The sequence below is a fragment of the Perca flavescens genome, chromosome 15, assembly GCF_004354835.1.
Source record: "Perca flavescens isolate YP-PL-M2 chromosome 15, PFLA_1.0, whole genome shotgun sequence".
Classification (NCBI taxonomy): domain Eukaryota; kingdom Metazoa; phylum Chordata; class Actinopteri; order Perciformes; family Percidae; genus Perca; species Perca flavescens.
In genome coordinates this window covers 10091924-10109269 of record NC_041345.1, presented here as the reverse complement: position 1 = coordinate 10109269, position 17346 = coordinate 10091924, and the positions used below count along the sequence as shown (strand labels likewise).

Here is a 17346-nt window from a genome sequence, read left to right as displayed (position 1 = left end):
CTGTAAAGAGAGAAGTCACTCTGTGAGTCATCTAGGAATTTTATGAGCATGCTTAGGAAGGAAACTAGCCTGTACAAGTCCAAGTTTGACAGTGAGCGCGTCGTTTGGACTGCAGAGTGAGAATCAAGGCGATTAGTAGTAGTGCCTGACTTATTATTAGCCAGTATTCACTTATCACAGATCAGTTTAATTAAACATTTTATACAAATACTAATTTGTTCTTCAAAACTGACAACTCCAGATATCCATAGTAATCTGAAATGCATTTGAGCCTCTTATTTGATGATGTCTGTAGAACTAAGGCATAGTTAAAGTTGTTGCACATCTATCTTGTGCCTATCCAGTTTCTTCAAACTTAAAATAAAAACACTGACATCAGTCTGACTGATATAGTTTAACAAACACACAATTTCCAACACTACAGAAATAATACAAAAACGTAAGTAAAATCCATTCCTAGTTTTTTTTTTTTTTTTTTTAAAGCTAATGCGTTTATAAATAATAATTAAATAATAATGATGTAAAGGCTGTCCTTACCATAGAGCCTTTCACTTATCCGTTTCATTTATCCATCAGTGCAATTTACATTCTCTTCATCTCTATCAGACACAGAATGAATCATCCGTGTGTTATTACAATTAGATAATACATTCTGCAGCATCATATTTTTGCATGAATGAAGCCTGGAGATTTATGACCATGACAGAGCAGTGTCATAATACACAATAAAAGCCATTTTGCTCACTGCCAACAGGCCTACTTTTAGTAAATAGAGCTATAAAGCTTTGAACGTCCAAAGACTCTCAGCCCTTCATATCAAATGGTTTGAGATGGGTCATTTAAAGGATTCTCACAAGCATGCTACATAGGGCTGCACGATATGAGGAAAATATGCGATAAGCAATGTTATTGAATATTGCGATAACAATATTACTTGCGATAAATAAACAGATATCAAAGTATACTCCGTTCTGCTTTCAGTATTCTGCTAAAATACAACCCATTGCTTGTTGAATTTAACCCTCAGTGCAAGAAGGAGCGCTACCGCAGGTCCTTCATTCCAGCAGCAGTCAGACTCTTTAATACAACATCATAATGGAGCACTGCAATATGAGCCAACACTGGACAATATTTTTGCACTCTGCACATTGATCTATTTATTACTTTGTCACCTCCAACTGTGCAATATGTCCTCTCTATTCATTCGCACCTTACTCATCTGTATATCTGTGTTTATATACTGTCTGTTTATATAAAGGTTGTTTATTGTGTAAATATGGTATTATTATTATTATTATTATTATTATTATAACTAATTATATTCTATTTTTCCATTTCCCTTAGTTTATGTATATTTTTTCTTCTATGTCTAATTAATGTGTATTTGTGTTATTCTGATGTGTGTACATTTTTCTTTTGAACTGCTGTAGCACAGTGTGGGATTAATAAAGTCTCTTATCTTAAAAAAAATGAAAGGAAATCATTTCTAACATTCTTCTATTGAACAAATTGAACATTGAATTGAATATAAAATGCACCATTAAAAATGAATGAGATTACATTTAAATGTGCAGTTTTCTACTGATATTTTCTTTCAACTAAAACAAATCAGTTTTGTATCTATTGCGATATGTCGCAGCCTTTCACAATGTGTATATTGCGCCACTTGATATTGCAATGACGATTAAAACAACGACATATTGTGCAGCCCTAATGCTATACTATTTCTTAATCTTAACTAGAGATGCCACGGTACCAAAAATCTAGTAGTCAGTACCGATACCACCAAAAGTACACAATACCTGATACCAAAGTCGATAGCATGGCGTGTAAACAGTGTCTCATGTCACTCTTTTTTTCCACTGTTTTGGAGTGGAGGGGGCAAGGAGAGCATGATTTACATGTAATCTGGAGAAAATACCTATCTTCTGGACCCACAGCCCACTGTTCTGAAGCCTGGCAACACCACACAGCCAGCGTACAGTAACGTCTTCCATGAGTTCACCTGGAACTCCCTGACCGCAAGCATGTTTAGTTAGTCTGTTTCTCTCTGTCGTTGTTGTTTTTCACATAGAACCAGGCTGGTTAAAGTTAATTTAACTGATGATAGAGGTCTACTAAAACAAGCACTAAAGTTAGCTAATGTCAGCTATCGGAGCTAATGTTAGGCTGTGACAAACAATGGCAGAGAGAAGCAGACTTGACTTTCGGTTTGCGAGCTCCAGGGGAAGACCAGAAAGTTGTTGCTGTAGATGTTATGGTATTATTATTATTATTATTGTTGTAGATGTTATGGTAAAGCCAGTGGCTGACTGCGGTCAAGCCGTTGTGCACACCAACGGAGATGCTGGCGGGCATTCATCTTCTTCTTCTTCTTCTTCAGCAATTTGCGACAGACTAGAACACTTGTAGGCGTATACTGCCCCCATCAGGTCTGGAAGAATTGCATCCCCCGGTACCTATGCAACTGTAGAAAAACAAGTACCGTCAACGATTTCAGAATTTTGAGACCGATTTGGTACCAAAGTACAGGGTCTTGTGATTAACTTAATGTTAACTATACAATAATATACTACACAATACAAGTATACATAGGAAGGACAAACAAACAGAACAACACCTGGCCATCGTTCAGAGATACGGATGTGTCGTAATTGTCTGAATCTTTGTTGCTATTCAACTTATGAGTCCTGCTGGCTTCGTGGTCCTCATTGTCCTTGAAAAGCACCACCATCACACCTTGGTTAAGACAATATTAATTACTATCCCTCATTTATTGCCATGTACTTTCCCAGTGTATTAAAAAATCCAAGAATAAATAAAATAAATAAACCAAATACAAGAAATAATGCAGATTGCCAAAGCATCATCATTCCAATCATTTTGTCTTTTTTCTGGTCAGCCGTTTTCTGGCCCGCCGTTTTCTGGCCCGCCGTTTTCTGGTCTGCCGTTTTCTGGCCCACCGTTTTCTGGTCTGCCGTTTTCTGGCCCGCAGTTTTCTGGCCTGCCGTTTTCTGGTCTGCCATTTTCTGGCCCGCAGTTTTCTGGCCCGCAGTTTTCTGGCCCGCAGTTTTCTGGCCCGCAGTTTTCTGGCCCGCAGTTTTCTGGTCTGCCGTTTTCTGGTCTGCCGTTTTCTGGTCTGCCGTTTTCTGGTCTGCCGTTTTCTGGTCTGCCGTTTTCTGGTCTGTAGTTGTTTTCCGGTCTGTTGTTGTTTTGAGGTGTGTGGTTGTTTTTTGTTATGTTGTTGTGTTGGTTAAAGGAGTACCTTTCCTGGATCACAATAAACAACAGCAGCCCAAGGCAAGCAAGTTCACCCCATGTGTTTCTGATATGGATATCATCAGCGTTACTTCCATAGAAGCTTCTGAGATACTGCATTGGCTGTTGGTTTTCTCCCACAGAAAACTCTCTGATCTCTCTCAGGAGGTTAGTAGTGATCTGGTAGGTATGATCTGGATCATATGTACCCTCATGTTGAATATGCTGTGTGATATACACTTGGTCTATCCTCTGCCAAGCTTGCCCTGCTATGTTCTGCTCCCTGACACGAATTATGATCCTGTCCCTGTTTCCTCCCACATACCCTGTTGGGGGACGGACAACATAAGGTGGAAGTGGCATGGAGGTTTCACGATTGAGATTGCCAATAGTGTAGTATCGGTATCTATTTCCTCGAGGCAGTGGGTCCAGCAGCCCCTCATAGTTTCCATAATGATGTGAGCCATAATCTTCACTGTTTGGGTCAAAGGTCAGCCTTATGACATTGTTCTCGTCAATGTCAACTGTGTTGGCAAACCAGTAGAGCAGCACAAGGCTGTGTTTGGGCACAGACTGGCCATAGTCGATTTTCTTTAAATCATTGATTGAATTGAGCTTTTTCTGTACAGCCGACACAGAAGTCAGGGCGAAGAACAGAGCTACACAGCAACTTGTGAATCTTGCTGAAATCTTCCTCATCCTGTATAAATATTAAAAAGATATTTCTGGCATTATTCATCCATACTGTACATTCTCAATCCATACATGTATTTGTAACTAGAGTTGCTGATTATTTTCCTTTTTTTGATAAATCTATTTTATATTATCTTTTATTTTGATGAATAGTTTATTTTAACTTCTAAAGTTTAGGATGACAAAAGTCTGTCTTAAAACAATAAGCAGGCGAACTTTGAAACAGGTTTTACTTGTTGTTATTGTTCCTGGTACTGAGCAGCAAGAGTTGGGGCAGTATCAGGAAAAAGTCCACAGTCCTCGTTTTGTGCAAAAATATATTCATAAATTTATCCGAAGTTAGTATTCCTCTTCAGCAGCCTAAGTTAACCTATAATCTTCCAATGTTGGTCTATTTAGCAAGAAATCCCTTTTTGTGTTTCAGTAGACAGCGTTTACTTGTTAAGTTGCTGTGGAGGAATAGTAACACAGAGAGGGGAGAACACTCACAAGACATGAGTGAAATGCTTCGCCAATAATGTGGAATAGTGACAAGGTAAACATTAAAAACAGAACTAGCAATCAGAAATGAATAGAGCTCACCTGTGTTAGATTGCTGCCGTCACGTATCTGATCTCTGTGTTCGTGTGCAGTAGGCGTCAATCTTTTTAAGTTACTGTTTCCCTGTAGATTAAACTGGCTAATCAAGTATTGCTGGGGGTTAAAATAAGTTACATTACTTCATTCCTCCTTATGTATGTGTGTGGCTACATTTCTAAATTCAAATTTTCATTGTAGTGTTGTTTCCATTTAATATTTACTCTCCTCATATGTGTACCAATACTGCCTTCTTAAATAGTAGTGTCCTACCCCAGTATATATCTGTGCAAGGGTGTAACCATGGTAGACATTGGGGAAGTCCAAATGAGAGTCCTCCCTCAGAGTGCATTTCCCACCGGCTGTACAGTAGCAACAAATTCAGCCAGTGCAGTGCCAGGTTCACAGTAGGGATGTCAAAATTAGATAACTTCAAGACAGGAAAGGGAAGAGACGGGGGGATGAGATGCAGCAAAGCACCGCTGGTCAAATTCGAACCTGGGCCGCTGCCAAGAACTGAGCCTACATGGGGAGCACACTCTACTGGGTGAACTAGAGCTCACCACTAGCTAGTTGCTTTTAGTCTGAGGCTGTGAGATGGCCACACCCCTTCATTTGAATAACAAGTAGTTATTAAGTATGAATGTATGATATGTAATCATGAAATAAAAGTCCCCTGAAAAAATTAAGTAAAAAACGATTTATTTAACTATAATGACCCATTTATATTTATTTTTATGTTTTTATATATTCATATTTATTGACTCATTAAATTATTTCAGGATGTGTCATGGTCTTATTTGTTTATTCAATCATGTATTTATTATTAAATAAAATGGCATTCCATATATCTGTTCCCTTTCTGTGATTGTATGTAAAAGGACGAATCGTTAAACTTGTTTATATGATTTTACACATCTTACTTGTGCTCCTCCAGTTTCCTTGATCTTAAAATAAAAACACTGTCATCAGTTTGACAAATTGTAGTTTAATATTCACACTAATAAACACTAATTTCCAACACCACAGAAATAATACAAAACAATCATTAAAATACACTCCTATTGTTAAAGCTAATACATTATCAATGACGGCTGTCCGTAACCGACCACCGTTCACTTATCTTTTTCATTTATCTGTAAGCGAAATTTACATTCTCTTCATCGCTATGAAAGACAGGATGAATAGTCAGGGAGTTATTTTTATACATTTTGGGGCATGGCATTGTTGCATGAATGAAGTCTAAACTTTATGACCATGGCAGAGCAGTGCATTATAATATACAGTAAAAGCCATTTTACTAAGAAGAAATCCTGCTGTTATTAACAAACTGAAATTTAGTAAATAAAGCTATAAAGTTCCAAATGTCCTGAAGACTCTGAGCCCATCATGGCACATGGTTTTAGATGGGGGATTGACCTTTCATCACAAAATTGTCATACCAAGCCTGTATCTCACTGATCACTTCCGTTGACAAATTTTATAATCCTTAGTGTTAACCTGATTTTGCCTTATTTGCAACGTATTGTTATCTTAGACTTTTATATTTGCACTCTTTCCACTTTGTAGTTTTATCTTTTCTTTATAAAAATAAAATAAATAAATAAAATTAAACCTATGGTGGCAATACAACAAAAACAACAGATCCACCCCTTGCTGTTGTTACAGATCCCGGTCGTCCTCCTGGTTTCGTGGTCCTCATTGTTAATATTCACTGCAACATAACCTTGGTTTTGAAAATTTCTAGGAACGTGGCTCTTCGAAGCCTGGTTATTTCTTTTGTTTTCATGTCTGTTGTTGTGTTTGTTAGAAGAGTGCTTTTCCTGGATCACAATATACAACAGCAGTCCAAGGCAAGCAAGGTCACCCCATGTGTTTCTGATGTGTAAAACATCAGCGTTACTTCCATAGAGGTTTCTGAGATGCAACAGTTGCTGTTGGATTTCTCCCACAGAAAACTCTCTGATCTGTCTCAGGAGGTTAGTAGTGATCCTGTAGGTATGATCTGGATCATAAGGTGTCCCCTGATGTTCAGAAGTGTCATAATGCTGTGTGATATACACTTGATCTATCTGCAAAGCTTGCCCTGCTATGTTCTGCTCCCTGACACGAATTATGATCCTGTCCCTGTTTCCTCCCACATACCCTGTTGGGGGACGGACAACATAAAGTGGAAGTGGCATGGAGGTTTCATGATTGAGATTGCCAATAGTGTAGTATCGGTATCTATTTCCCAGAGGCAGTGGGTCCAGCAGCCCCTCATAGTTGCCATAATGATGTGAGCCATAATCTCCATCGTTTGGGTCAAAGGTCAGCCTTATGACATTGTTATTGTCGATTTCAACTGTGTTGGCAAACCAGTAGAGCAGCACAAGGCTGTGTTTGGGCACAGACTGGCCATAGTTGATTTTCTGCAAAGCATTGATTGAACGGAGCCTTTGTACAGCCGACACAGAAGTCAGGGCAAAGAACAGAGCTACGCAGCAACTCGTGACTCTTCCTGACATCTTCATCATCCTGTATATTTAAAAAGTAATTTTCCCCATTAGTCATCCATGCTGTACATTCTCAATCCATATATGCATCTGTAGAGATTAATTATTTTCATGATTGATGATTTGATGAATAATTCATTCTAACATCTAACAGATGTTACAGGCAGACAATTAAAGGTCTGTCTTAAAACAATTGTCAGGTGGCCATATGAACATTGAAACAGGTTTAGACTGTCTTTTCGTTCCTCCTGCTCATACTGAGCTGTAAAGGTTAGGCCAGTATAAGGAAAAAAATCTGCAGTCGTCATTCTATGAAAAAATTTATTTGTATGTTTATCTGAAGTTAATGTGAGGCTTTCAACAAAACTACAATCAGAAAATTAAGAGAACTGACCTGCGTTAGTCTGCTGCCGTCGGGTATCTGATCTCAGTGTTTGTGTGAGAGTAAGTGGAACTCCGTTTAGGTTACCGTTTCCTTGTAAATGAAACTGACAAAAGAACAGTTGTTGTTTTACAGAAAGTTGCATAATACAGCTGTTCAGGTCAAACCATCTACTGTATTGAAGAAAAGAAAAGTAGTACTTCATTCTTTCCTGTTTGGGTTTGCCAGTCATGTGCTTGTAGAAATGCAAAAAGCATTTTTATGTACAGTTCCCAGAGTCTGTAAAGAGAGCAGTCATCCTGTGAGTAATGGCAGTGATTGTGTCCAATGAGGTTATACAAATTTCTGCCCCGATTTTTATCAAATTTGGTGGAAGGGTGTAGGGCTGCACAATTAATTGAATTTTAATCACGATCACGATTTTGGCTTCCCACGATCAAATTTGCGTGATCGAGCAATATTTAAAATGCATCAAAAACAGTTTTTGCAAATCCAATCTAGCGCTCCATAAACTACTGTCTGATCACATGTCTCCATGAGCCAATCAGAGCTGTTCCCTGCCTGCACTGCGCAGCTTAGTTTCTAGATGTAGACAGTCACAGAGGACAGAGTAACGTGAGGAAAATTCCGCAACAGGTAGCAGTCGGTCATCATAAGCCGGTCACAATGTTTACCAGTTTACCAGTAAACGCAACATTTTGTCCCGTCTGTGTTGTTTTTCAGACAACAGCAGTTACCAGTGCTAGTTTTTGTCTTTTAGCTTTAGAAGCAGACTGTTGGACGTCCCGCTGTTGGAATCCTACGGTGAAATACAGACACACTACACTGTTTGGCAGTCAGCATTTTAGCTGTGTTTAATCCAGTTACTACTGTGGCTAACGGTAAGCTAACGTTACCTGCTGTGTAACGTGTTATTAGTGTTTACTAGCGTGACATTCAGCGATGATTATGACATGTAAGTGGCAGTGTAATGAGCCACCGAAATCCGCGTAGCTATTTCGTCTTGTAGATACCAGGCACCACATGCGCCGTCAACATTAACAGAAAATTGCGTTGCCTGTATCTTTCACGGCAAACGTGCATGTGTGGAAAGCGGTCGCACAACAGCTGAAATGACAGTATCCTTCAATAAAGGAGGAATGTAGCACAACATGGATGTATTAGTAGGAATGTAGCACAATATGGATGTATTAGTAGGAATGTAGCACAATATGGATGTAAAAGCAGTTATAATTAAATAATTATGTGACAATAAAATTTGTTTTGGCTAAAATCAACAAATAATAGTGATAATTAATCGTGATCTCAATATTGATCAAAATAATCTTGATTATCATTTTTGCCATAAGGATGAACCCATTACATTTTGGAGCAGATCTTATTACTTTTAATTGTTTTTCACTTTCATAATTAACATTGGATTAGGATCTGCTGATAACACCGGATATCAATAGTATGCTGGACTCTATTTGTGCCTCTCCTGTAATAGTCTGCAGAATGAGGAATAGTTAAGTTGTGTAACTATGATGTTATTAGCCCTGTTCAGCTGCTGCAACTCTACCAGCAACCAGCAGGAGATCCTGTCACACAGGTAGTTGGTCTCGCACACCTGGAAGGTATCAAACATGGAGCTTGTGAAAGTTTAATGTATGTCACTGCTGCATCCAATGTCCATTATAGTTTAGATTTAGAATCATACCAAACAGCAGATCAGCTGTTTGTGTGCATACAGCATGGTTTAGTGTGGAGAGCTGTTGTGAGACTGCAGAAGCGGTTTGTTTTTTGTCTAGTAATTTATTTTGATATCCTGTATGAAGACTTTGGTATTCCCTATGGGGAAGGCAGAAAGAGAGAGTCTTTTTTTAGTATTTCTGTGGTCACCACCCACAAATTTCACATGGGCAGCAGAATCCGTAAGTAACACAAGGAATTTGAAATAAACAAATACAGATACAAATATGTACATATAACCGTTTAACATTAAGGAAAAAAAGGCTGTATTGATTAGTACAGGATGTGGAAAAATCGGTCCTGGAGGCGTACAGATTGCAGCCAATCACCTTCTCAGTAGAGCGGATGATACGCTGCATTCTGCCCTGGTCCTTGATGGTGGCAGCCACGTACCAGATGGTCATGGAGTAGGCGAGGATGGACTCGATGATGGCAGTGTAGAAGTGCACCGTCATTGTCTTTGGCAGGTTGAACTTGTTCAGCTGCCGCAAGAAGTAAATCCTTTGTTGTGCTTTTTTGATGATTAGGGAGCTGATGTTCAGCTCCCACTTGAGGTCCTGGGAGATGATGGAGCCCAGCTTAGCGCAAGGACTCCACAGTGTTGAATGTGGAGTCACCCAGGGTGATGGAGGACGGGTGGGGCTGCATCATATCAAAAATCCACAACCACCTCCACTGTCTTCAGAGTGTTTAGCTCCAGGTTGTTCTGACGGCACCAGGTCACCAGGTGGTCAATCTCCAACCTGTAGGCGTGGTGTCGTCCACGAACTTCAAGAGCTTGACGGACTGGTGACTGGAGGTGCAGCTGTTGGTGTACAGGGAGAAGAGCAGAGAGGAAAGGACGCAGCCTTGAGGGGAACCGGTGCTGATGGTCAGAGAGTCAGACGTGTTTCCCCAGCTTCATGTACGGCTTCCTGTCAGACAAGAAGTCTGTGATCCACCTGCCAGTGGAGTTGCTGTGGAGGAATAGTAACACAGAGAGGGGAGAACACTCACAAGACATGAGTGAAATGCTTCGCCAATAATGTGGAATAGTGACAAGGTAAACATTAAAAACAGAACTAGCAATCAGAAATGAATAGAGCTCACCTGTGTTAGATTGCTGCCGTCACGTATCTGATCTCTGTGTTCGTGTGCAGTAGGCGTCAATCTTTTTAAGTTACTGTTTCCCTGTAGATTAAACTGGCTAATCAAGTATTGCTGGGGGTTAAAATAAGTTACATTACTTCATTCCTCCTTATGTATGTGTGTGGCTACATTTCTAAATTCAAATTTTCATTGTAGTGTTGTTTCCATTTAATATTTACTCTCCTCATATGTGTACCAATACTGCCTTCTTAAATAGTAGTGTCCTACCCCAGTATATATCTGTGCAAGGGTGTAACCATGGTAGACATTGGGGAAGTCCAAATGAGAGTCCTCCCTCAGAGTGCATTTCCCACCGGCTGTACAGTAGCAACAAATTCAGCCAGTGCAGTGCCAGGTTCACAGTAGGGATGTCAAAATTAGATAACTTCAAGACAGGAAAGGGAAGAGACGGGGGGATGAGATGCAGCAAAGCACCGCTGGTCAAATTCGAACCTGGGCCGCTGCCAAGAACTGAGCCTACATGGGGAGCACACTCTACTGGGTGAACTAGAGCTCACCACTAGCTAGTTGCTTTTAGTCTGAGGCTGTGAGATGGCCACACCCCTTCATTTGAATAACAAGTAGTTATTAAGTATGAATGTATGATATGTAATCATGAAATAAAAGTCCCCTGAAAAAATTAAGTAAAAAACGATTTATTTAACTATAATGACCCATTTATATTTATTTTTATGTTTTTATATATTCATATTTATTGACTCATTAAATTATTTCAGGATGTGTCATAGCCTTATTTGTTTATTCAATCATGTATTTATTATTAAATAAAATGGCATTCCATATATCTGTTCCCTTTCTGTGATTGTATGTAAAAGGACGAATCGTTAAAGTTGTTTTCATGATTTTACACATCTAACTTGTGCTCCTCCAGTTTCCTTGATCTTAAAATAAAAACACTGTCATCAGTTTGACAAATTGTAGTTTAATATTCACACAATTTCCAACACCACAGAAACAATACAAAACCATCATTAAAATACACTCCTATTGTTAAAGCTAATACGTTATCAATGACGGCTGTCCATAACAGACCACCGTTCACTTATCTTTTTCATTTATCTGTAAGCGAAATTTACATTCTCTTCATCGCTATGAAAGACAGGATGAATAGTCAGTGAGTTATTATTTTTATACATTTTGGGGCATGGCATTGTTGCATGAATGAAGTCTAAACTTTATGACCATGGCAGAGCAGTGCATTATGATATACAGTAAAAGCCATTTTACTAAGAAGAAATCCTGCTGTTATTAACAAACTGAAATTTAGTAAATAAAGCTATAAAGCTCCAAATGTCCTGAAGACTCTGAGCCCATCATGGCACATGGTTTTAGATGGGGGATTGACCTTTCATCACAAGATTGTCATTCCAAGCCTGTATCTCACTGATCACTTCCGTTGACAAATTTTATAATCCATGGTGTTAACCTGATTTTGCCTTATTTGCAACGTATTGTTATCTTAGACTTTTATATTTGCACTCTTCCCACTTTGTAGTTTTATCTTTTGTTTATAAAAATCAAATAAATAGATAAAATTAAACATATGGTGCCAATACAACAAATACAACAGATCCATCCCTTGACGTTGTTACAGGGTACTGAGGTGTTGTAACTGCCTGATTCTCTGTTCCAAGTCGTCCTCCTGGTTTCGTGGTCCTCATCATCGTTGATATTCACTGCAACATAACCTTGGTTTTGAAAATTTCTAGGAACGTGGCTCTTCGAAGCCTGGTTATTTCTTTTGTTTTCATGTCTGTTGTTGTGTTGGTTAGAAGAGTGCTTTTCCTGGATCACAATATACAACAGCAGTCCAAGGCAAGCAAGGTCACCCCATGTGTTTCTGATGTGTAAAACATCAGCGTTACTTCCATAGAGGTTTCTGAGATACAACAGTTGCTGTTGGATTTCTCCCACAGAAAACTCTCTGATCTGTCTCAGGAGGTTAGTAGTGATCCTGTAGGTATGATCTGGATCATAAGGTGTCCCCTGATGTTCAGAAGTGTCATAATGCTGTGTGATATACACTTGATCTATCTGCAAAGCTTGCCCTGCTATGTTCTGCTCCCTGACACAAATTATGATCCTGTCCCTGTTTCCTCCCACATACCCTGTTCGGGGACGGACAACATAAAGTGGAAGTGGCATGGAGGTTTCATGATTGAGATTGCCAATAGTGTAGTATCGGTATCTATTTCCCAGAGGCAGTGGGTCCAGCAGCCCCTCATAGTTGCCATAATGATGTGAGCCATAATCTCCATTGTTTGGGTCAAAGGTCAGCCTTATGACATTGTTATTGTTGATTTCAACTGTGTTGGCAAACCAGTAGAGCAGCACAAGGCTGTGTTTGGGCACAGATTGGCCATAGTTGATTTTCTTCAAAGCATTGATTGAACGGAGCCTTTGTACAGCCGACACAGAAGTCAGGGCAAAGAACAGAGCTACGCAGCAACTCGTGACTCTTCCTGACATCTTCATCGTCCTGTATATTTAAAAAGTAATTTTCCCCATTAGTCATCCATGCTGTACATTCTCAATCCATATATGTATCTGTAGAGATTAATTATTTTCATGATTGATGATTTGATGAATAGCTCATTCTAACATCTAACAGATGTTACAGGGTGACAATTAAAGGTCTGTCTTAAAACAATTGTCAGGTGGCCATATGAAAATGGAAACAGGTTTAGACTGTCTTTTCGTTCCTCCTGCTCATATGAGCTGTAAGGGTTAGGCCAGTATAAGGAAAAAAATCTGCAGTCGTCATTCTATGAAAAAATATATTTGTATGTTTATCTGAAGTTAATGTGAGGCTTCAGCAGCCTGAGTTAATCAAATGAAGTGAGTATCTATTAAAGTTAATCTTTTTAGTAGGAAATTCCCTCTTTGTGTTTCAATAGATGGTGTTTCCTTGTTGAGCTATGGTAAAGGGATAGTAACACAGAGAGGAGAAAACACTCAAAAAGAAGACTTGGGTTAAATAATTCACCAATTGGTGAAAAACAACCACTAAACAAAACTACAATCAGAAAATTAAAAGAACTCACCTGCGTTAGTCTGCTGCCATCAAGTATCTGATCTCTGTGTTTGTGTGAGAGTAGGTGGAACTCTGTTTAGGTTACCGTTTCCTTGTAAACGAAACTGACAAAAGAACAGTTGCTGGTGTTTACAGAAAGTTGCATAATACAGCTGTTCAGGTCAAACCATCTACTGTATTGAAGAAAAGAAAAGTAGTACTTCCTTCTTTCCTGTTTGGGTTTACCAGTCATGTGCTTGTAGAAATGCAAAAAGCATTTTTATGTACAGTTCTCAGAGGAATGAGTCTGTAAAGAGAGCAGTCATCCTGTGAGTAATGGCAGTGAGTGTGTCCAATGAGATTATACAAATTTCTGCCCCGATTTTTTTTTTTTTTATCAAATTTGGTGGAAGGGTGTAGCATGGACCAAGGAAGAACCCATTACATTTTGGAGCAGATCTTATTACTTTTAAGTATTTTTCACTTTCATAATTAACATTGGATTAGGATCTGCTGATAACACCGGATATCAATAGTATGCTGAACTCTATCTGTGCCTCTCCTGTGATAATCTGCAGAATGAGGAATAGTTAAGTTGTGTAACTATGATGTTATTAGCCCTGTTCAGCTGCTGCAACTCTACCAGCAACCAGCAGGAGATGCTGTCACACAGGTAGTTGGTCTCGCACACCTGGAAGGTATCAAACATGGAGCTTGTGAAAGGTTTAATGTATGTCACTGCTGCATCCAATGTCCATTATAGTTTAGATTTAGAATCATACCAAACAGCAGATCAGCTGTTTGTGTGCATACAGCATGGTTTAGTGTGGAGAGCTGTTGTGAGACTGCAGATGCTGTTTGTTTTTTGTCTAGTAATTTCTTTTGATATCCTGAATGAAGACTTTGGTATTCCCTATGGGGAAGGCAGAAAGAAAGAGTCCAACACACAAAGGAAACATTTAGTATTTCTGTGGTCACCACCCACACCTTTCACACAGGCAGCAGAATCAGTAAGTAACACAAGGAATTTGAAATAAACAATAAATACAGAAACAAATATGTATAACTGTTTAACATTAAGGAAAAAAAGGCTGTATTTATTAGTACAGGATGTGGAAAAATGGGTCCTGGAGGCGTACAAGTCCAGATTGCAGCCAATCACCTTCTCAGTAGAGCGGATGATACGCTGCATTCTGCCCTGGTCCTTGATGGTGGCAGCCGCGTACCAGATGGTCATGGAGTAGGCGAGGATGGACTCGATGATGGCAGTGTAGAAGTGCACCGTCATTGTCTTTGGCAGGTTGAACATCCTCTGTTGTGCTTTTTTGATGATTAGGGAGCTGATGTTCAGCTCCCACTTGAGGTCCTGGGAGATGATGGAGCCCAGCTTAGCGCAAGGACTCCACAGTGTTGAATGTGGAGTCACCCAGGGTGATGGAGGACGGGTGGGGCTGCATCATATCAAAAATCCACAACCACCTCCACTGTCTTCAGAGTGTTTAGCTCCAGGTTGTTCTGACGGCACCAGGTCACCAGGTGGTCAATCTCCAACCTGTAGGCGTGGTGTCGTCCACGAACTTCAGGAGCTTGACGGACTGGTGACTGGAGGTGCAGCTGTTGGTGTACAGGGAGAAGAGCAGAGAGGAAAGGACGCAGCCTTGAGGGGAACCGGTGCTGATGGTCAGAGAGTCGGAGACGTGTTTTCCCAGCTTCATGTACGGCTTCCTGTCAGACAGGAAGTCTGTGATCCACCTGCCAGTGGAGTCAGGCACCTGCAGCTGGGAGAGCTAGTCCTGCAGCAGAGCCGGGAGGATAATATTGAAGGACTCAAGAGCATCATACAAATGATTATGTATTATGATACTCTTATTTTTTATTTTTTATAAATCGTAGTCATAGATTTATTTTGAGAAATTAATTCAAATATTTCACGGCATGCTTATTTAGCAAACTTGTGGGGCACAAGATATCTCTGTTCCCTTTGATACCATTATATTATACTCCCAAATGTTTTAACATGTCATATACTTTTTTTAGCATTTTTAGGCCTTTATTTTCACAGGACAGATGAAGACATGAAAGGGGAGAGAGGCCACCGTAGTATACACTTTTTTTTTTCTGTAGAGGAAAAATACCAGCCAGTGATGCAATTATTATGATGCACACAGTGAGTCATGCTACTTCTATCCATCATGTTTGTGTTATGAAAGACCTTGGACAGCTGCGAGGGGGTCAGCCAGGCAGCTCTATGCTCCGCATGCCAATACATGACACCATCTTGGCTTAGCGCAGCCCAGAAACATCAGCTGCTGCCATTGGCTTTCTGTCACAACATCCCTCATCTCCTTAAAATTAAGAATTATTTAATCTAGGATTGCCATGTTCCCAGCATGACAACAACTCTGTAATAAAGGAGCATGCCAAGTTATGTCGGATCAAACAAATGATGGCTGGCTCATTCAGGGTTCACTTATGCAGGAGTCAGCATCTTTTAAGAAGAAACTTTGAAGGGGAGGGGATGGAAATCTGTTTTTATCTTACAAAAGATCTTTTTTAACCTATTAATAACATCTGTAAGTCATGTGTCAGCTTACATAGCTTTAGAGTTGTCACAGACTGAGCTACAATAAAATATGCAGGGAACTGGGGTATGTTTTGTGTCAGTGGTAACAGGGCCAACACAGATTTACACTCTGAACTCGGGGGAGCTCAGAAAACTGTTACTTAAATGTTTGGTGTAAAAGAGAGTAAGACAAACTTGAGTTATTGGTGATCATGAAAGATGGAGACGGAGTTTGGCTCCAGAGAGGCGGTGATGTGAGAAAGATGGAAGAGGAAAAGTTTGTATTCAGAGCTCAGAGTTGGCAAATATGCTCAAAGCGGTTTAACACATTAATTTCTCTTTTTAAACAACACAGCAACTGTACCATGACACTCACTCACTCACACAATCACAGATAAGGCTACTGTATTAAATGTATTACATGTGGGTGTTTTGAATGGCAAAGAACATGTTGAATTTGTTTTGCCTTTTGTTTATGTGATGTAAAATGTATTTAATTTTTTCGATCAGTTCACTACACTGGCTTGCTTTATCTATCTAACTGTACATGGTATGAGTAACACAGTGCTTGTGTAATATTCTCCTGTGGTCACGCCTGCATCATCCACAGCGTAGCTTTTTAAAGAACACAGTAAGAAAGGACCAATTTCTTCAAGTACGTGAAAATGGTACTGAGGTGATTTTAAAAAAAAATAACCGCGCCAAGCAAACTCACTCCAGTAGCTTCTAAACCCACTAGTAACTCCTGTCAGTTTTATCCACATTTTTGTATCTTTAGTTTAAACACTGTTTTTTTTTTATTAGGGCAATAAAGTGGAGTTTCACAAAGAGGGGTATGAAAAGAGAAAAGGCAAAGACCGAACAGTTTTATGACTGGGTCTGTAGTATGGGGAAAGTATAACATTTCCCACATTGTAAAACTAAGTATACCCAGGGTTTATTTGAACTCCTCATTTAGTAAGGTAGGTGTGTGTGTGTGTGTGTGTGTGTGTGTGTGTGTGTGTGTGTGTGTGTGTGTGTGTGTGTGTGTGTGTGTGTGTGTGTGTGTGTGTGTGTGTGTGTGTGTGTGTGTGTGTGTGTGAGTGTGTGAGTGAGACTGAATGTTGGTCTAGTGTAGAATGTGAAGACCCGTAACGATGCTTCAGATTGGTTAGATGGACATGGTATACATTCTGCACTGGGTGTAGCAGGCATTCAGCACTACGGTGCCGGCATGTGCTCGGAGAAAGGTTTATCTTGGCAGCAAAGTGTGTAAAGAAATGAAACAAATCCATCTTTCCAGCCTGTTATGCCTGCTTTTTCAGAAACATGACTCTTCATCTCGAGGAATGCAGGTGCTGCCCTGTGTGTGCATGTGTGCCTGCTTATGTGGCTTTAAGGTTGCACTCAACCCCCTGCACTGGTGTATAATTACACATCATGTGAGGTTGGAGACAGCTGTTTCCTCTCCTCTTTAATCACACAAATATATACTCCATAAGAATAG

At 39.7% G+C, this 17346-nt stretch overlaps 3 protein-coding genes across 5 annotated transcripts in view; 1 reads left to right on the top strand and 2 right to left on the bottom strand.

The window, feature by feature from the left end:
* septin9a (septin 9a) overlaps window positions 1-17346 on the top strand; it is a 70622-nt gene that overhangs the window by 26326 nt on the left and 26950 nt on the right. The gene's annotated exons all lie outside the window — the stretch shown is intronic.
* LOC114570023 (uncharacterized) lies at window positions 5496-7522 on the bottom strand. The gene is made up of 2 exons (XM_028600222.1): window positions 7417-7522; window positions 5496-7044 (listed from the first exon to the last, which is right to left on the bottom strand). Exon 2 carries the CDS (start codon window positions 7041-7043, stop codon window positions 6099-6101), a length of 945 nt encoding a protein of 314 aa, XP_028456023.1. The 5' UTR covers window position 7044; window positions 7417-7522; the 3' UTR covers window positions 5496-6098.
* LOC114570022 (uncharacterized) lies at window positions 11187-13450 on the bottom strand. The gene is made up of 2 exons (XM_028600221.1): window positions 13329-13450; window positions 11187-12763 (listed from the first exon to the last, which is right to left on the bottom strand). Exon 2 carries the CDS (start codon window positions 12757-12759, stop codon window positions 11782-11784), a length of 978 nt encoding a protein of 325 aa, XP_028456022.1. The 5' UTR covers window positions 12760-12763; window positions 13329-13450; the 3' UTR covers window positions 11187-11781.